Raw genomic sequence first — 21,553 nt, forward strand, 5'->3', positions numbered from 1 at the left:
AACGCTGAACTTTGACCTTTTACAGAAGGTTCATTTTCCCATTTATCCTCAGTTATTTGAGCCCCGCTCCATGATGCCCCGCCTCCTTCAATGTTGATGTGTCTTTGACCTCCACCTGGTCAGCCTGGTCTTTCCACCTCTGGGTGATGCTCACTGCAACCGTCAGTCGTTTAGAAATTCTTCTGTAACCAACCAGTAAGAAACTTGAAGGTGTTGAGAGCTCACTGGTTTTAGTTATATATGGCAATGAGACACCTTTCAATAGGCCAGAGTTGGGACCAGCTGATTGGTACTAAATGATTCATCTAAGGATTGCATCTAAAGCTTCCTCTGCATGTGTCGACTAGATGTTTTTAGCAACATCTGGAGAGAATTTCAGGTCAATATATTTGCTTCTGTCATCAGTGCATCACTGATATTCTAAACTGAAGTATTTCAAGCCCACACTCGCTCCAGTTGACATCCAGAGTTACCAGATCAGCTGAAGACGCCATTGCTACAACGCTCCACACCACCATCTCCCACCGGAACAACCAGGCGCTACGCCAGGCTGCTGTTCAGTGACTTTAGCTCTGCTTTTAAAACGACGCTCCCAGACAGACTAATAGTGAAACTGCTGGACTTCCTCCTGCCACCAGAGACTTCCTGTCAGACCGTGTACAGAGAGTCAGAGTGGGCCTCATCTTTCACCGGGTGTTTAAGCCTGGAGATTCGGGCTGCTGAGGTCAAGGACAGCTTTTACAACAGCCCAATGCTAACAGCTGACCTGATTGGATACCTGCGCAATGGCAATAAATCTCATCTCTACTGAGGGACAAATCCTGGAACCACGAGATAAAAGTCACTGTGATGCCAGAGCCATGAGGCTCTCTCCATGAATGACTCCTCGTGCCCACTGTTAAATACTAACTGTAGTTCACTGCATCAGAGCTTTTCTGTACTGTTGTCACAGTCATCCTCGCCGTGGAGGCTAACGCTCAGTCACTGAGAGCTTCTTCTCTTGGTTAGCTGAAACGTAAACCTCTGCCCTGTGGAGAAGTATCAGGACTGCTTTCCACGTTCATCTTACTAACAGAGGAAACACAGCTAGAGCAGACCAGTGCTTGACTGATTGTATTATTTGATATCTGATTGCACTGGATCTTTATTGATTCTGTATGCTCAGACCTGAGGATTTCATGCTCCCACAGGAAAAAGAAAGCGCTACAGGGAAGCTTCTCCTCTGTCCACAGAGAACTCTGACACTCACTTATAGATATTGTGTTGCAAACCCTGAATGTGCTTTATAATCTATTCATGATCACTCAGATGGGGCCATATGGATGGAAGGCACCCAGTGTGCTTTAAGGGCTGCTAATAATGGATCCAGTCGCTGAACCCTTGAAGCGCCGCCACAGTCTCTAGCTGACCTACTGCAGCTTTCAGGCCTGATATGGTAAGACACATGCACAGATAGTCAAACGCAGGGCGATGAACACAAATCCCCAGAAACATTTCACTGATGGAGCCGTGCAGGTTTGTGTCTTTAGCATGCACACACTCTCACTAATGCACCAGCACGCTCTGCATTCGTGCACAGTTCACATCAGGGTTTATGCTCCCTTCTTGTAATACATGTAATTGGATTGTGTCTAATACAGTGAGTCAAAGAGCAATAAAATGACTGAGCTGATGAACCAGAGCCTGCTCAGTCTGGAGGACTCTGTGACACATGGACAGCACAACCCTGGTTTTATGTTACAGTGCTTTAGAAATGAAGCTGGGATGGTATGGTACGCGATGGTATGGTACGGTATGGGATGGGATGGGATGGTACGGTATGGTATGGTATGGTATGGTATGGTACGGGACATGTTTTACAGCTTTATCACAAATGCAACAAATTACTGAGATTTTCTGGGCGACGCAGAACAAAATTTCCAGAAAGGTGACAAATAAACGAGATTAGATCCAGAAAGCCATGAAAATCCTCTCAGCCTGTGACTCTGAGAGTAAAAAAGAAAGTAAAGCAGTAACAGACTGAAAGTTCCTGTTTTTTCTCTGTTCTATAAATGTTTCTTTGGTTTTAACTGTGGGTTTACAGTAAAACAAGAACAGGAATTAAAAAACTGAACTTTTCCTGTTATATGACTCTTTTATTTCCTACAGTTTAAGCCTCTCCACTGACCTGTTTCTTCATCATCACACTCCTTTTCTTATATTCAAACATCTCAGGATGTTAAATCTTTACACTGACAGAAGCCTCCACAGTGTAAGACGAGCTGGACTGTGCTGCGCTCTGATCACATCTGAACTTATTTGAACAGAAAACAGTGAACCAGCGCCTGCGTTGTCATATAGTGCAGGCGTGCATGTGTAATCTAGGAGTCTTTACTGCACAGAGCTTTGCATCGACCTCCGCAGCATGTGTGTGTTTGCAAAGACGATCATGTGGAGGAATTAAATCACACGAGTGCACACACACAAAAATGTGGCTGTTTCTACAGCGCTTGTTTGTTTCGGCTGCATTTGCTTTTCTTTGTGTTTCTGCAGTGAACTGTGGCAGCTGCCTGGCAACAGCCAATCAGAGTGCGGGGAGAGGGCAGTCGACAGATGCAAAACGGCAGCTTACTATTGCTGCAGGTAAGCAAACCTCAGACACACCCGCTTCATTTGATTGACAAATTAGAGCTTTGGGAGCAGACCACGGTGAGGAGAGCAGCATTAGAGAGACCACTGTGGGTGCATTAGTACAATCACCCACGATGAGACACCCAAATGTGCTCAGCCTCAGCGGCTCCATGTAAAGTATTTGACCTGGTTAACATTAGTAACATTAGAACGTAGCACAACAATCATGACCCAACAACAACTGCTCTTTAAAGCAAACTGGGGCACAGCCATTGTTGCTTCCTTGTATTTTAACTGTTGCTAGTGAAGATCAATTCAAGTGTTTTGATCTTCAGAATATTGACAAAAGGAAAGAACATAACTGGAGAGACTGTTTGTCCTCGTATCTTACCTTGAGGTCGCGGTGGACCACACCCATCTGGTGGCAGTGGAGCACGGCCTCTAGGATCTGCTGAATGCAATGACTGCATGCAAACACCAGGGGGCATGGGTTAGTGACAGGCTAACACTCATATTTGTGGCTGTGAGCTTGCTTTGAGCCTCGGGGAGCTGGCGGCCGTGTTAGTGGGCGGAGCTCAGTAATGTGGCAGCTTGCCACCCAGAAGCTAAAATTAGGAGCAATTTGAGGTAATTTGGCTGAAAATGGGCCATTCACTCTTTTTTCTGTGCTGCCACAGATACTGTTCTCTGTGAGAGAGTTAAAAACACACACTGGAACTTCATCATCATCCTCACACAGCCGACTCTGCCCGAGGCTCAGAGCAGAGGTTAGATCTGGCTGGAGGCAGGACAGAGAGGCGGAGCTAATAGTGTGGTTTATTACAGGAGCTGACACAGTGTCCCTTTGCAGGAAAATGTTACAAACTTTACTGAAACTAATGTTGTCATGAAGACAACATGTGAAATATAAGCAGTTAAAGTTTGAAGCAACCTGTGACTGACAAACCAAATCTGCTGTTTAAAAGTGCTGCAGGTTCATGTTTGTGTGAACCACATAGTTACTCCTAAACATGAGAACATGGATGTGTGTAGCATTAAAGACATGTAGCGTTTAATGAAACCTCTGACACGCTGAAGTTACACTGTCCAGACGAACCAACGCTGAAGAAGAGCGTGCTGACCCGTGTGCGTTTAACATCAGATCAGGTGACCAGCTCAGGTCAGTGTGTGCCTGGACAGTCGGATCGATGCCTCAGAAACACACTGCAGCCCTTAGTCACACAATGAAGGAGTGTGTGTGCAAACGCTAGGAGGTGCTTAGAGACAGATAATTGTGGAAATGTAACACAAGCGTGCTCCATTTGTAACACAAGCGTGCTCCATTTGTAACACGAGCGTGCTACATTTGTAACACGAGCGTGCTACATTTGTAACACGAGCGTGCTACATTTGTAACACGAGCGTGCTACATTTGTAACACGAGCGTGCTACATTTGTAACACGAGCGTGCTACATTTGTAACACGAGCGTGCTACATTTGTAACACGAGCGTGCTACATTTGTAACACGAGCGTGCTACATTTGTAACACGAGCGTGCTACATTTGTAACACGAGCGTGCTACATTTGTAACACAAGCGTGCTACATTTGTATCACAAGCGTGCTACATTAGTAACACAAGTGTGCTACATTAGTAACACAAGCGTGCTACATTTGTAACACAAGCGTGCTCCATTTGTAACACAAGTGTGCTACATTTGTAACACAAGTGTGCTACATTAGTAACACAAGTGTGCTACATTAGTAACACAAGCGTGCTACATTTGTAACACAAGCGTGCTACATTTGTATCACAAGCGTGCTACATTTGTAACAGAAGCGTGCTACATTTGTAACACAAGCGTGCTACATTTGTAACACAAGTGTGCTACATTTGTATCACAAGTGTGCTACATTTGTATCACAAGTGTGCTACATTTGTAACACAAGCGTGCTACATTAGTAACACAAGTGTGCTACATTTGTAACACAAGCGTGCTACATTAGTAACACAAGCGTGCTACATTTGTAACACAAGCGTGCTACATGTGGATGTGCGCTTGCATAATCTAACAGGCAAACTAAGAGTACTCTGACTGTTACACTGAAAGTGTTGCTGGCACACTCGTGTAGCACATCCTGTTTGTGAGGACATCTCAGCTCCTTCTTTCATCTCTTAAACACATTTTTATAGATTTCAAAAAGTGTTAAAAAGCAAATTCGTTGCTTCAAACTTTCTGATTATTTACGTGTAAACATACTGAATGAATTTGAATTGAACTTTGATGCTCCACCTTTAGAATCATAACAATCATAATTAAATGAAACCACACCATCTCCTCTCTCTGATCCCCTGACCAAGCCTGACAGCGGCTGTGTCAGCGCACCACCTAGCAAAGATGCTACATGCACTTCATGGCGTACAGTAGAGGCAGGCTGTGATGACATCCACCTGCCCCCGCCTGCACGACACAACCCACCGCCTCGTCTCCAGCCAACCCGCCCACAACGCCCTGCTGCAGCGATGTGCGAGGGTGACTGGTGGAGGGGCGTGGTACTGAGGGGGGTGAAAGGTCACTGATTGACTGATCAGGCAGTGGATGTGAGAGACAAGGTGCAGCACGAGTCTGTTAACCGCTGCACTTACTAACCTTCAGGTCTCTGTGCACTATGTGTGACAGTGATTTACACTTTCTACAATCTGCTGTGTGCAGTGACTGTGGAGGCAGACCAGAAGCAGAGAGGAGAGGGAGAACGGGTCAGTGTCAGACAGCACAGGGACCAACAGCTGGAGTAGCACAAGGTAAACATCGAAAAGGAACAGTTCAGTCTGCAATGGCGTGAAGACTTTTTGTGGTGCGAGCTGACTCAGAGTCAGGTCACGGTGAGCTTTGCTAAAGACGGAAGCAGGAAACAACAAAAGTGTCAGAAGTACAGCTACTTGGTAACAAACAGGTCACTGCTTTGCTCGCTGTCAGGACATAAAAGGTTGACTTTAAATATTCTGAATCCTACGGCCGGACTAGAAACACAGGAACAGACAACAGAGGAGAGCGGCCATATGCAGAGAAGAAGCACGAGAGACACGAGGACGTTAAACCAACAGGAAGTTTAACGGAGAGACGAGGGATGCATTCAAAGACCGAGTGAGACACACACCGAGGACACGACTAGAAACACAAGAAAGACTAAACAGACAGCGGTGACCATGAGCGATGAACTGCAACATGAACATGCACGACAGAGCTCGGTGACGGTACAACAGCTCAGCTGTTTCCATCGACTCGGCATCTTTACGGTTTGGATTTTTAATTTGAGTGCACGTTTTCTTCTCCTGTGCAGCAGGACTTTGAAAGCAAGAGTGCACGAGCTTGGATTTATTTGGGATTTCTCTGAAGTCACACAGGCTTAAAATGATGCTTTTAGCATCAACAAGATTCTGTTTGTATATTTGACCACTGTCACCGATCTGAACATGTTGGCTCGAGGTCCGGCCCCTCTTTAAGCCCACATCAAGAGGGCTGAGGCGGAGCTCGGAGTAGCATGTGATCCTGTTGGAAAACCCAGCTGTGCTTCTTCCCAGCACCACTGTCAGCACAACAGCTCCTACAGTTCGGTGTTCTCAGGTTTAGGAACCTCAGCTTCACTCCTCAACATAAAACTCTTGTCATTGGGGCCAAACAGCTCTTTGTCCTGTCCCACCGTGAAACTTTATTTTGAAGATTTATCCATATGGGCAACTTTTGTGGTCTCCAACCACGGTGGTGGAAACGCTTCACGCCAGTCTTGAGCCTTAATGGTTCCCAGGTTGATCCTGAACTTCCTGACTTCCTCTCATCTGAGGGCGACGGCGTGGCTCGACTGAAGTTTGTCCAACAAATCCAAAGAGAAGCTACCAGCTGTGGTCAATCATGATGACTACAACACATTAACGTGTCATTGTAGAGCCTCCTGCAGCACTTCCTGAGAGCGTATATACATAACTAAGCCTTCATGTAGACTCTTGGCTTTGTGAGGATTAGAGAAAATCCTAAATAAATTCAAACGTGTGCATCCAGTTCTTGTATGAAGTCAGTGAAAGAGCCACTCAGAGCTGCCAGCATTAGGCTGCAGGATTCCAGCTACTGTGTCAGAGAAGCAGCCTGCGTTTGTGCAGGTTTGATAAAATGTGGACAGCACTGTGCAAACAGGTGAGGAAAATGCTGCAAACAAAGAGAGCTTTCAGAAATATGAATGACTGTTTAAGGAGCCCAAACACAGCCGAACTCATCAGGAACTCTCGTTACTGTAAAGAAGAACAAGAAGAGCTGAAGTGACCCCCAAGAGCCCTGATCTCAACATCATCGAGTGCGTCTGCGATCAGAGACGTGAGGACGCCGACATCCAGAGATGTTTGCCAGCTGACTTCCTTCAAAAACTGTGTGGAAGTGGACCTAGAAGGGTGGCGCCACCAGACACTGATGTGATCTTGTTCATTCGCTGCGTTTTGTTGACTGATGAGAATAAATGATTAACACTGAAAGCCCTCTTTGTGTGCAGCATTTTGCTGCATGTTTGGAATATTGAGTATTTCTGCACAGGTACCTGCACCAGTGTTTGAGGTTTAACCAAACCAGTCGTAGACCAGACGTGAGCTCGGCTGAAGAACATCAAGCACAGACAGTGAAATCCTGCCAAAGCCTCCACAAACCACACACAGCCATGCATGCACACAGCCTGAGAGCTGCACTCTTTGACTCTGGTGTTTCCCTCTGCTTCCAGTCTCTGTGCTAAACTACATCAACCACTCCGTATATACTGAACTCAATAAAGTCACACGTATGAAAGCTGAACTGTTCCTTCGAGTTGTTAAGAGAAAATACAGAGTTTGCTTCATATAAACACGTTCACGTGTCTCTTTAAAAACAAACAGCATCCAGACCATTGGGTGAAACCATAACTCCTGCAGGAAGGACTACAAACCTGCAACGGAAACCTTTAACATGTTACACAAACGTCACTCTGGATTATTTGCTTTATGGGTGATTTTTAATAAGCAGAAGCTGAGGAAGGAGCCTCCTCACAAAGGGAAGGAAGAAAAGGTACAGAGGGAGAGGTTTGGGCACAAAGGGCATAAATGCATACGGCTCTGCTGTGCTCCCTGCATGATAAGCTTTGCAAACATCCACTGTGATCATTGTGTATCTAGTTCACTGTGGGTGCATGAGTATGCCTTTGCTGCTGAGGGAGAGCCACACTTTACAGTAATGCAGAAAGAAGCTCACACTGACCTGGCATCAGCTTCACTGTAGTACTCTCTGGCAACAATGTCCTCGAACAGCTCCCCACCGGTGACTCTGTGAACGAGAACACAGTGAAACAGAAACAAGCTGATTTCATTTGCAGGGTGAAGGTGCTGCCTTTCAGCGCTGTGGCTCCAGCAGGAAACCCTGATTCCAGCAGAAACCAGGCAGCGATATTACTGTTTCAGCTGGAGGGGAAATTCCTTCCAGCTGAAAACATTTCCATGACTCAAGTCCAGAATTTCCAAGTAACACAGATCAAATCAAGTGGCGCTAACATCTGAGCTTACAAATCGTGTTGCAGCTCAGTCTGGAGATGCTCATCAGCCAAGTAAATTAGCTAAATGCCCTTTAACAACTGGATGGTGCTGCTGCAGCCATGCCCTCTCTGATCCAGGGTTTCACATTGAATCAAAGTTTAACCCACTGCGCGTGTTCTCCTGTCATCCATACTGGCAATGATTCAATTAAGGGGAAAGAGGAGATGCTTGTGGCCAGGAAGGAGACACACCTCTGATCTTATTATTGCTCGTTGACTTTAAAATACATTTGAGGCCATTTCCTTTCTGGCTGCCAGATATGACTGCAAACAACAGCTGATGACACCCAGGAGGGAGGAGAACGGCAGTCACTGAGAAGCGTTTGTGAGAGAGGAAGGATACTGACTCCTACGGAAAGTTTTTTCTCTCCGTTTGGCGTCCGTCCACACTGAGACGCCGTTTTCGGTGAAGGAAAACTCGGCGTTTTGGAAACGCTCTCCACAGCAGATACAGTTGAAAACGTCATTGTCGCGTCGCAGTGTGGACATCGAACCCGGAGCCTTTTCGAAAAAGATGACGCACGTGAGTCATGTGGTGCAGTCATGTGACCAATTAACCAAAGATAGCAGAGGGCGTTACACAGCATTGTTCTGTTGACAGCCCTGTTAAAGATTAACATCAGTCTGTGCTCCAGAGAGCTGTTCTTCACATTCTTTAACTCTCACTCGCTTTTGTACTTTTGTGTTACTCGCAGCAACAACTCCAACTCATTGTGAGTCTGTTTAACAAACTCGCTGCTTTTCCTCGTCATTCTGCCGCCACGTTTCAACGAGCAGGAAAGGAAATAAGCAGCAGACAGAAATGAGGCAGGTCGAGTCTTCTTGCATTTCGCCGTTTTAATGTGGACGCACAACTCTGTGAAAACGACTGACAACGCTGGTGTGGACGCCGAGCGTTCTCAGACAAAAACTGTCACGGCGAGTGAGATGAGCCGTGTGGAAAATAAAGGAGGATCCAAACGCAGGCACTTGTACAGGTGTGAGGGTGGTTTATTAAACACAAAAAAAGGAAATGGACAAACGGAGCAAAGCCTAAACTAAACTGGGAACAAACTGACTATAGAACACGAACCTAGACATGAATGAGAGCGGGCGGAAACAGATGACGGTAGACTGCAGGGAAACACACAGATGAAGCACGGTGGAAACACAGACGGACCAGCAACTACAAACACAGAAGACACGACTTAAATACACTCAGAAAATCACAGGGAGATTACACACAGGTGGGAGACACAGCTGGGAATCATTAACGGGACGAGAGGTAAAACTGAACACACTCACATGAGACACAGACCTTCACAATAAAACAGGAACAAGAAACCATCACACTAAGACGCAGACTCGACATTGAGAGACAGACAGAAAATGACACATGGAACTAGACATACTAAGCAGACACAACCGAAGAGCAAATCCTAAACATGAAACCCTAATAATAAACATAATCGACATCATCAACACAACAAGAGAACAAGAAAACAATCCCTGATGGAAAATTAAACCAAAACATTATGAACTCAAAATACTGGGTAGAAACTGACCCAGAACCGTGACAAAAACACAGTTTTCTAATCCGGGCTGGTGAGGACGCAGCCTCAGTTAAAGATTCTGGATCGTTCAGTTTAATTAAATGTTATTTACACACCAAATCACAACATCAGTCGTCTCAAGGTGCTTTATGATGTAAAGTAGACCCTACAATAATACACACAGAGAAAACCCAACAATCATATGACCCCCTATGAGCAGCACTTTGGCAACAGTGGGAAGGAAAAACTCCCTTTTAACAGGAAGAAACCTCCAGCAGAACCAGGCTCAGGGAGGGGCGGGGCCATCTGCTGTGATTGGTTGGGGTGGGAGAATTAAAGATTGTTGCAGAATTAAAACTTTCTGCACACTGATTGGTTCATTTGAACTCTTGGTGCCTTACTGAGTCCAAACTGTGGAAATGACATCAGCATCCACAGATGGAGAACAGCCGGCTGCTGCCAAACGGTTTGTTTCTCGGGAAGCTTACGTCACCAAGACAACAGCACAGCCACAAACTGCTGAGCAGCTGAAACCACATATACAGTTAGAAAACATCTGGCTTTAGAAACTACACCTACAGATCTCTGCGATGTCTGTTAAAACTGGAGGTGCAGTCGTTAGCATGACGCTGGTGCAAAATCATAAATGCTGGCAGTGCATGCACCTATGGATGAAAGGTTACAGCTTTGTAGGGTTCTCACATTCACAAGACTTTCAGAAACCTTGACCCTCAACAAGACTTGTCTGTGGTATCAATCTGAAGATCCCACGTTGCCTCCTTCTGGACTGACACCCAACTACGTGAACACGATGACTCCAGAACCTCACAGGGTTTTCACATTGACTGCTCTACAGTAAGTATTTTGTAGACTGATACTGAATTGGTACAACCTCTCCTTTGCCTCCAGTGATGGAGCAACGTAACATCTTTATAAATGATACGTTTTTAAAGAGATATATGAAGCAATAGCACCCGTATCGCTCATATATCACAAACTGAATATGAGCTGTCAGCATAAGAAAGAAAAAACTTTAGCTTTAACCCATCCGACTCAGGCCGGATACTCAGGGAAAACTGGGATTCTTACATTGTAAGAAAGACATTCAGCAGATGGCTTTTCAGCAGATAGCTGCCATCTGTGTGAGCCAACAGTAATCTCAGCGTGTTTATATGATCCTATACAGCAGGATTCATTTTAATTTGTCCAGCGTGTGCAGGAAGGAGTGTGTATAAGATGTGTAGTGCCTGAGCAGATGGAGGAAAGCAACATGCTTCGGCCTTGGACAGCGGCGAGGTTACCTGTCTTCTGTGAGATGTGGGTGTGGTCTGCACAGTCACAGATGTGGTCTGCACTGTCACAGATGTGGGTGTGGTCTGCGCTGTCACAGATGTGGGTGTGGTCTGCGCTGTCACAGATGTGGGTGTGGTCTGCGCAGTCACAGATGTGGTCTGCACAGTCACAGATGTGGTCTGCACAGTCACAGATGTGGTCTGCACAGTCAGATGTGGTCTGCACAGTCAGATGTGGTCTGCACAGTCAGATGTGGTCTGCACTGTCACAGATGTGGGTGTGGTCTGCACAGTCACAGATGTGGGTGTGGTCTGCGCAGTCACAGATGTGGGTGTGGTCTGCGCAGTCACAGATGTGGGTGTGGTCTGCACTGTCACAGATGTGGGTGTGGTCTGCACAGTCAGATGTGGTCTGCACTGTCACAGATGTGGGTGTGGTCTGCACAGTCAGATGTGGTCTGCACTGTCACAGATGTGGGTGTGGTCTGCACTGTCACAGATGTGGTCTGCACAGTCACAGATGTGGTCTGCACAGTCACAGATGTGGTCTGCACAGTCACAGATGTGGGTGTGGTCTGCACAGTCACAGATGTGGGTGTGGTCTGCGCAGTCACAGATGTGGGTGTGGGCTGCACAGTCACAGATGTGGGTGTGGTCTGCACTGTCACAGATGTGGGTGTGGTCTGCACAGTCAGATGTGGTCTGCACTGTCACAGATGTGGGTGTGGTCTGCACAGTCAGATGTGGTCTGCACTGTCACAGATGTGGGTGTGGTCTGCACAGTCAGATGTGGTCTGCGCAGTCACAGATGTGGGTGTGGGCTGCACAGTCACAGATGTGGGTGTGGTCTGCGCAGTCACAGATGTGGGTGTGGTCTGCGCAGTCACAGATGTGGGTGTGGGCTGCACTGTCACAGATGTGGGTGTGGTCTGCGCAGTCACAGATGTGGGTGTGGGCTGCACTGTCACAGATGTGGGTGTGGTCTGCACAGTCACAGATGTGGGTGTGGTCTGCACAGTCACAGATGTGGTCTGCACAGTCACAGATGTGGGTGTGGTCTGCGCAGTCACAGATGTGGGTGTGGTCTGCGCAGTCACAGATGTGGGTGTGGTCTGCGCAGTCACAGATGTGGGTGTGGGCTGCACCGTCACAGATGTGGGTGTGGTCTGCACTGTCACAGATGTGGGTGTGGTCTGCACAGTCAGATGTGGTCTGCACTGTCACAGATGTGGGTGTGGTCTGCACAGTCAGATGTGGTCTGCACTGTCACAGATGTGGGTGTGGTCTGCACAGTCAGATGTGGTCTGCGCAGTCACAGATGTGGGTGTGGGCTGCACAGTCAGATGTGGTCTGCACTGTCACAGATGTGGGTGTGGTCTGCACAGTCAGATGTGGTCTGCACTGTCACAGATGTGGGTGTGGTCTGCACAGTCAGATGTGGTCTGCGCAGTCACAGATGTGGGTGTGGTCTGCACTGTCACAGATGTGGGTGTGGTCTGCACAGTCAGATGTGGTCTGCACTGTCACAGATGTGGGTGTGGTCTGCACAGTCAGATGTGGTCTGCACTGTCACAGATGTGGGTGTGGTCTGCACAGTCACAGATGTGGGTGTGGTCTGCACAGTCACAGATGTGGTCTGCACAGTCACAGATGTGGGTGTGGTCTGCGCAGTCACAGATGTGGGTGTGGTCTGCGCAGTCACAGATGTGGGTGTGGTCTGCGCAGTCACAGATGTGGGTGTGGGCTGCACTGTCACAGATGTGGGTGTGGTCTGCGCAGTCACAGATGTGGGTGTGGGCTGCACTGTCACAGATGTGGGTGTGGTCTGCACAGTCACAGATGTGGTCTGCACTGTCACAGATGTGGTCTGCACTGTCACAGATGTGGTCTGCACTGTCACAGATGTGGTCTGCACTGTCACAGATGTGGTCTGCACAGTCACAGATGTGGGTGTGGTCTGCACTGTCACAGATGTGGGTGTGGTCTGCACAGTCAGATGTGGTCTGCACTGTCACAGATGTGGGTGTGGTCTGCACAGTCAGATGTGGTCTGCGCAGTCACAGATGTGGGTGTGGTCTGCGCAGTCACAGATGTGGGTGTGGTCTGCGCAGTCACAGATGTGGGTGTGGGCTGCACTGTCACAGATGTGGGTGTGGTCTGCGCAGTCACAGATGTGGGTGTGGGCTGCACTGTCACAGATGTGGGTGTGGTCTGCACAGTCACAGATGTGGTCTGCACTGTCACAGATGTGGTCTGCACTGTCACAGATGTGGTCTGCACTGTCACAGATGTGGTCTGCACTGTCACAGATGTGGTCTGCACAGTCACAGATGTGGGTGTGGTCTGCACTGTCACAGATGTGGGTGTGGTCTGCACAGTCAGATGTGGTCTGCACTGTCACAGATGTGGGTGTGGTCTGCACAGTCAGATGTGGTCTGCGCAGTCACAGATGTGGGTGTGGTCTGCGCAGTCACAGATGTGGGTGTGGGCTGCACTGTCACAGATGTGGGTGTGGTCTGCGCAGTCACAGATGTGGGTGTGGGCTGCACTGTCACAGATGTGGGTGTGGTCTGCGCAGTCACAGATGTGGGTGTGGTCTGCGCAGTCACAGATGTGGGTGTGGGCTGCACTGTCACAGATGTGGGTGTTGTCTGCACAGTCACAGATGTGGGTGTTGTCTGCACAGTCACAGATGTGGTCTGCACTGTCACAGATGTGGTCTGCACTGTCACAGATGTGGTCTGCACTGTCACAGATGTGGTCTGCACTGTCACAGATGTGGTCTGCACTGTCACAGATGTGGTCTGCACAGTCACAGATGTGGGTGTGGGCTGCACTGTCACAGATGTGGGTGTGGTCTGCGCAGTCACAGATGTGGGTGTGGGCTGCACTGTCACAGATGTGGGTGTGGTCTGCACAGTCACAGATGTGGGTGTTGTCTGCACAGTCACAGATGTGGTCTGCACTGTCACAGATGTGGTCTGCACTGTCACAGATGTGGGCTGCACTGTCACAGATGTGGGTGTGGTCTGCGCAGTCACAGATGTGGGTGTGGGCTGCACTGTCACAGATGTGGGTGTGGTCTGCGCAGTCACAGATGTGGGTGTGGTCTGCGCAGTCACAGATGTGGGTGTGGGCTGCACTGTCACAGATGTGGGTGTTGTCTGCACAGTCACAGATGTGGGTGTTGTCTGCACAGTCACAGATGTGGTCTGCACTGTCACAGATGTGGTCTGCACTGTCACAGATGTGGTCTCCACTGTCACAGATGTGGTCTGCACTGTCACAGATGTGGGTGTGGTCTGCGCTGTCACAGATGTGGGTGTGGTCTGCGCAGTCACAGATGTGGGTGTGGTCTGCGCAGTCACAGATGTGGGTGTGGGCTGCACTGTCACAGATGTGGGTGTGGTCTGCGCAGTCACAGATGTGGGTGTGGGCTGCACTGTCACAGATGTGGGTGTGGTCTGCACAGTCACAGATGTGGGTGTTGTCTGCACAGTCACAGATGTGGTCTGCACTGTCACAGATGTGGTCTGCACTGTCACAGATGTGGTCTGCACTGTCACAGATGTGGTCTGCACTGTCACAGATGTGGTCTGCACAGTCACAGATGTGGGTGTGGTCTGCGCTGTCACAGATGTGGGTGTGGTCTGCGCAGTCACAGATGTGGGTGTGGTCTGCGCAGTCACAGATGTGGGTGTGGTCTGCGCAGTCACAGATGTGGGTGTGGTCTGCGCAGTCACAGATGTGGGTGTGGTCTGCACAGTCACAGATGTGGGTGTGGGCTGCACAGTCACAGATGTGGGTGTGTCACAGATGTGGTCTGCACTGTCACAGATGTGGTCTGCGCAGTCACAGATGTGGGTGTGGTCTGCGCAGTCACAGATGTGGGTGTGGGCTGCACAGTCACAGATGTGGGTGTGGTCTGCACTGTCACAGATGTGGGTGTGGTCTGCACAGTCAGATGTGGTCTGCACTGTCACAGATGTGGGTGTGGTCTGCACAGTCAGATGTGGGTGTGGTCTGCGCAGTCACAGATGTGGGTGTGGTCTGCGCAGTCACAGATGTGGGTGTGGTCTGCGCAGTCACAGATGTGGGTGTGGGCTGCACAGTCACAGATGTGGGTGTGGTCTGCACTGTCACAGATGTGGGTGTGGTCTGCACAGTCAGATGTGGTCTGCACTGTCACAGATGTGGGTGTGGTCTGCACAGTCAGATGTGGGTGTGGTCTGCGCAGTCACAGATGTGGGTGTGGTCTGCGCAGTCACAGATGTGGGTGTGGGCTGCACTGTCACAGATGTGGGTGTGGTCTGCGCAGTCACAGATGTGGGTGTGGGCTGCACTGTCACAGATGTGGGTGTGGTCTGCACAGTCACAGATGTGGGTGTGGTCTGCACAGTCACAGATGTGGTCTGCACTGTCACAGATGTGGTCTGCACTGTCACAGATGTGGTCTGCACTGTCACAGATGTGGTCTGCGCAGTCACAGATGTGGGTGTGGTCTGCGCAGTCACAGATGTGGGTGTGGGCTGCACAGTCACAGATGTGGGTGTGGGCTGCGCAGTCACAGATGTGGGTGTGGTCTGCGCAGTCAGATGTGGTCTGCACAGTCACAGATGTGGGTGTGGTCTGCACAGTCACAGATGTGGGTGTGTCACAGATGTGGTCTGCACTGTCACAGATGTGGTCTGCGCAGTCACAGATGTGGGTGTGGGCTGCGCAGTCACAGATGTGGGTGTGTCACAGATGTGGGTGTGGTCTGCACTGTCACAGATGTGGTCTGCGCAGTCACAGATGTGGGTGTGGGCTGCGCAGTCACAGATGTGGGTGTGTCACAGATGTGGGTGTGGTCTGCACAGTCACAGATGTGGGTGTGGTCTGCACTGTCACAGATGTGGGTGTGGTCTGCACAGTCAGATGTGGTCTGCACAGTCACAGATGTGGTCTGCACAGTCACAGATGTGGTCTGCACAGTCACAGATGTGGTCTGCACAGTCACAGATGTGGGTGTGGTCTGCACTGTCACAGATGTGGGTGTGGTCTGCACAGTCAGATGTGGTCTGCACAGTCACAGATGTGGGTGTGGTCTGCGCAGTCACAGATGTGGGTGTGTCACAGATGTGGTCTGCACTGTCACAGATGTGGTCTGCACAGTCACAGATGTGGTCTGCACTGTCACAGATGTGGTCTGCACAGTCACAGATGTGGGTGTGGTCTGCACAGTCACAGATGTGGGTGTGGTCTGCACAGTCACAGATGTGGTCTGCACTGTCACAGATGTGGGTGTGGTCTGCACAGTCACAGATGTGGGTGTGGTCTGCGCAGTCACAGATGTGGGTGTGGGCTGCACAGTCACAGATGTGGGTGTGGGCTGCACAGTCAGATGTGGTCTGCACAGTCACAGATGTGGGTGTGGTCTGCGCAGTCACAGATGTGGGTGTGGTCTGCGCAGTCACAGATGTGGGTGTGGGCTGCACTGTCACAGATGTGGGTGTGGTCTGCGCAGTCACAGATGTGGGTGTGGTCTGCACAGTCACACGTGTGGCTGTGGTCTGCACAGTCACAGATGTGGGTGTGGTCTGCACAGTCACAGATGTGGGTGTGGTCTGCGCAGTCACAGATGTGGGTGTGGGCTGCGCAGTCACAGATGTGGGTGTGGGCTGCACAGTCACAGATGTGGGTGTGGGCTGCACAGTCACAGATGTGGGTGTGGGCTGCACAGTCACAGATGTGGGTGTGGGCTGCACAGTCACACGTGTTTCGTGGTGCATTGGTGGAATAAGTAAAAATCAAAGGCAGCACTTACAAGTCAAAGACCAGGTAGTGGAATCCTTCCTCTGATATGCTGTCATGGAGCCGCACTGTGAGAGAAGAGGGACAGGAAAATTACTTTTTCATCGCTGTCCTGGTACCATGTGACCAGCGCAGCAGCTGATGACGACGGCTTTGATCGCACACTGAGCCGCTCTCTTCTTCCTGTGCGAGCTCTGGATGCTAATTCAGGGGAAGCATCGGACACGTGTGGGTGGATTTTAATGTAAGGTTACAATAAATGATCAAAGACGACGCACAAACACATTCAAACAGGCTGTTCCTGCAGGAGTGTCCTGGTTGGTTAAGTGATGGCACGGCCTGCTGCTGTCAGCAAGGCTTTTTCAGGAGATGTGAAGTAGCTGCAGACTAATCTGACCACCTGTATGCAACCACACATGTGCTAGCTCGTTAAATACACTGTCACTTATCTTTGAATTTGACAGCTTTTATTGATTTTGGTGCTAAAGCTTAATTCATAGCTCAGGCTTTAGGCCACAATGACAGCAGCCAGCTGTCTGAGATTCAACTGTTTCACCTGCTGATAACCGTCTGTGCTGTTTTTCTACTTCAGGTCTGCACATGTGCAGAGATCTGCAGCACCAATTTAAACACTGCTGGCAGAGTTCATTTTACCTGTGGACATTTAGAAACAGACTTTACAGGTAACTGCGGATTAGATTTAATCATTATTCTGAAAACATATCGAGAACTCCTCACGTCTAATTCTGCCTGATTTATGTTGGGCTTGAACTCAGCAAACAACAGATGCTTGTTTCATGCTCCACATGTAAGACACATTTACTGTGACAAATAATGGACTTTATAAAAGACTCTTCTAACAGCGGCGCTCAAAAGAGCTCTGACAGTCTATCATCCGAGTGGATGGATGAAAAGACTGAAGGTGAAAGGGAACACTCTCCCTGTGGATCTTTGGCATTTCCATCAGCTCATCATGACCGACATCAGAGAGATCCACCACTGCAGTGAGCTTGCAGTGGAGCTGGATGCTGCTGGGATGATACTGGTAAGAGGCGTGCTAAGTGTACATGTTCAAACTTGATCGGCTGCCTTTTATTTGCTAAAGATCAGCAGTACTTACGCCCACTTTGATGCCTGGAAGAACGGCCGAACGCTCAGGTGGGAGAAACTGAAACTGCTCATCAACACCTTTAAGCTAGACTGAAGCTATTTGAATGAACAAGCTAAACGCCTTCACCTTAACCACGAATCAACAGCTACACCACTGAACCCGCAAACAAGTACTAGGTGTTCATTCCCACTTGGACTGGATAAAGGGAAATATGATGCTTTGGGAATAGCGTCCACTGACAGCGTGCACACTTCAGCCTGTATGTGTAATGGATGGACTATCGTCCATACTGTCGCCAACCTGCTAATTTAACTTCAAGCTGATGTTCTGAAGAACTCAGGATGCAGCGAGATGTTGAGATGAACAGCAAAAAGAAATAAACGTTGCAGCGATGTTCATGCTGTGACGAGGATATGCAAACTTCTGTCCTTGGCCATGAACCGTGCAAACTTTCCTGGATGACGTTGAAACCATAGCGACACTTGAGGAGATGACATTATCGTTGCTTAGCAGCATTTACCAGTTCACTTACAAACTGGACAGAGACGGGTTATATATGGAAATTCTGTCTTTGACCAAAACAGAACAACTCTCAACTTGAAATCTAACAGGATTAAATTAAACGGAGTTAGAAGTTAACAGGAAGTTAGCTCGCTAGCTTCCACCTAAACATTTCATAGCATGTTCTGACAGAGAGATTTTTGAAACTAATTCAAACATACAGCTCTGCTACCACTTCCAACATCAATGAAGACAGAAAACTAAACAGCAGTGACGTTTGCAGGGTTACTGAAGTTGCACTAGCTGGTATATAATGATGTGCTACGTGATTGCTAGCGACACAGCTATGTTAGCATAACATTAGCACAGTGAAGCTGGAGGATGAACGCCAACTTTTTTTCACTCGATAAAAGTTAACGTGAGTCATTAATATACTGCAACAACATGGGAACAGAGCAGCTGCAGAGAATTCAACATTAATGAATCAATGTTACAGAAGTGGAGGAAGCGCAGTTTTTGGCTTTCCCCGTATTTCTAAAGTGCTTCATCTCTTTGCTGTGACTGTCGCCATAATCTGCAGATGATAATGGTTTTAGCCGCTGCAATGCTTTCGACCAAAACAGGCGCCGCTTGATGACATCATCAACATGCGCTATCGCGGTAGAGCGATATAGTCAAAATCTCTATCGTTGGCCAAATTTATATCGTTTCTATCGTATATCGTTTATATGGCCCACCCCTAAGTCACAGTCACATTTTCTTGCTGGACCAGCTGCTGCTTCTACCTCTAAATGATCTCAGCTCGACCCCAAAGACCCTCCACAGGAACGCCAGAGAAAAAAGCCAGAGCACCAGCATGGTGGCTAGTTTGGCTAAGAGCAGCGTTAGCTTTGACCCAGAGGTCATAAACTGTGTGATTTTAACCTGGACCCAGAACAGGAAGAGTGGCTGGATGTTGCTCCTGAGTCTGAGCTACAGCAACAGTGATGTTAAAAACAAATATGGATATATTATAAATCTAACAGCACGATCTCTAAAATAACTGCTCAAATTAGTGAGTGAATATTTACTCTTTTTATTCCCGTTCATCTGTAAATGTGTTTACATATATTTAGTGTCCAGACACACGATTTAGACATCATATAAATCACTAAGACCTAAGATCTGACACAACAGAACACATCACATAGATACAGTCGACTGTATTTTCTGTAATCTGTAACTTCAGCCAACACGTCTGTGTGACACTAAACTATGACCACGTTAAAGCTGCTCAGACTGAAGTCGGCACGTTGGCTCAAGCAAAGCCTTTGTGCTGTGAGCAGGGACCCGAATCACTTTCAGACTAAACCCTCCAATTTCACGTGTTGCTCAGTTTCAGACAAGCTTACAATAGACCAGCAAACCAAACAACCCCCATCATCCACTCATTTGTCACTTCCCCCCGTCCCTTTCTTTTTTCACTAGAAGGAAGAAGGGACTGAAAAACAAACGACAGTTTCCACAAAGTCGTTACTGAGGTGATAATTACAGTTCTTCGTGGCTCAGAGGGGGAAGTATCCTTGTGCATGTGCTGCAATAAGGGACGAGTGGGTCTGTAGTGGGTAGTTTGGGGAATGAGGCAGTGGGGGTGTGCTCTTGTTCTGAGGACTCAACAGAGCAAAGGAGCCAGGAGAGCTGTGGCAGTCCTAACCCTAAGATGAAGACTCTTCTGATTTAACTGAAGTAAATGAGCTGCTGCTATCAGAGCTATCAGTGCACGGGCGAATAACCTCGGAGAGCCCCAGTGACAGCGTGACCTCGCAGGCAGCCTTTAAATGCTGACCTTTCATGTTCACTGTTGATAGAAATAAATAAAACTTTGAAGCAGGAGCTCTACTCACCGATGTTGGAGTGCTTCAGCAGGCGGCAGATCCTGGCCTCGCGCTCCAACTTCTGGTGATCTGGAAAACAAAGAGAGACCATATTTGTGTGACCAACTTCAGACCAGCGTCTACACAAACAGCAGCTCAGGGCTGACACGTGACTGGATGTTTTCTTAGGGTCAGTCTGACAGCACAACAGGAAGCATCAACAAAGCCACTTCCTGTTAGACACCAGAAGCCTTTTGTATAAGACGAGCTTCATGTAAGCACGTTACCTGATTTCCACATCTATTCATTTTCTTGTCTTCAGACAATAGTTCTGACTGTGCACAGGCAGGAAATACAGAAACATTCACGTGTCCGTCCTTTCTGTATGAAAGTGTCGTTTTAAAGTTCGGGTCATAATTTAGAAGCACGTAAGATATTCAGGCTTCTGGTTTACCGGCTGATCAGTGTGATGACACAGAAACATGCACCACATGCAGGATGTTACACATCCCTGATGCTCCAGATGTTGTTAGGACTTAAACTGCTACTGTACCAGGTGTGATGAAGGCCTGAGCAGAGCCATCATCAGCCCTCGATGCTTGTCAGGTCGACGGGACCACCTCATGTCATGTTTTCGTTGTTTCTTCAGCCTGCATCTCTGACGTGTCTCTGATGTTTGTGTAAAGTTGGTCCTAACCCTAACCCTTTGTAAGTGCACGTGCAGCATCAGCGTGCTGCCTGCTGTGATTTCCTTCAGGGTTAATAAAGTATTCTGATTGTGATTAAACTCTCTACTCAGTATGAAATCATGTAACATGAATATGCATCTCCTTCCTCTGCTCCTCAACAACACCTGGTTTGCTTCTCATCACCCTAACGAAATCAGGCTCAGCTGCAACATGTCTGCAGGACGCTGGCACGTCTCACACCATCTTTACTAAGGGTGGGGGAAAAATGGATACTGTGTAGCATGGTGATATTTTGTTTGCTAATAATGTATGGATACAGGGACAGCAGAAATCGATATTTTGTTACAAAAAGGTTTTTGTGCTCTGACTTCAGAGCATGTTGATCCTTTTTCTGAGCAAGAATCCTGACATTCCTTCACTGTCCAAATGTGTTTCACTTGTTTTTGGCAGCAATAAACATGACAGTTTACTTATTTTAATTTAAGACATGTTTTATTTTAATTAAGTTTAAAACTTTTTTATTTAATGTAAAATTATATTTTGTTTTAATTTACTTTCAAATTCTTCAGTTGCTGAAGGGGCTGCATAGTTT

General features: G+C 48.0%; 1 protein-coding gene across 13 annotated transcripts in view; it reads right to left on the reverse strand.

Annotated features, from left to right (window-relative positions):
* The window catches only part of LOC102792153 (calcium/calmodulin-dependent protein kinase type II delta 1 chain), an 80,498-nt gene that overhangs the window by 30,627 nt on the left and 28,318 nt on the right, over window positions 1-21,553 (reverse strand). For all 13 annotated transcript variants that reach the window (XM_087838060.1, XM_087838057.1, XM_087838058.1 and 10 more), the window contains exons 3-6: window positions 20,303-20,362; window positions 16,821-16,875; window positions 7,860-7,925; window positions 3,002-3,074 (exon numbers count right to left, since the gene is read on the reverse strand). In XM_087838060.1, the coding sequence (XP_087694186.1) occupies window positions 3,002-3,074; window positions 7,860-7,925; window positions 16,821-16,875; window positions 20,303-20,362 (254 nt within the window). The remainder of the gene's footprint in view (window positions 1-3,001; window positions 3,075-7,859; window positions 7,926-16,820; window positions 16,876-20,302; window positions 20,363-21,553) is intronic.

The sequence above is a fragment of the Neolamprologus brichardi genome, chromosome 3 (genome assembly GCF_056152115.1).
Source record: "Neolamprologus brichardi isolate AB-2024 chromosome 3, ASM5615211v1, whole genome shotgun sequence".
Lineage (NCBI taxonomy): Eukaryota > Metazoa > Chordata > Actinopteri > Cichliformes > Cichlidae > Neolamprologus > Neolamprologus brichardi.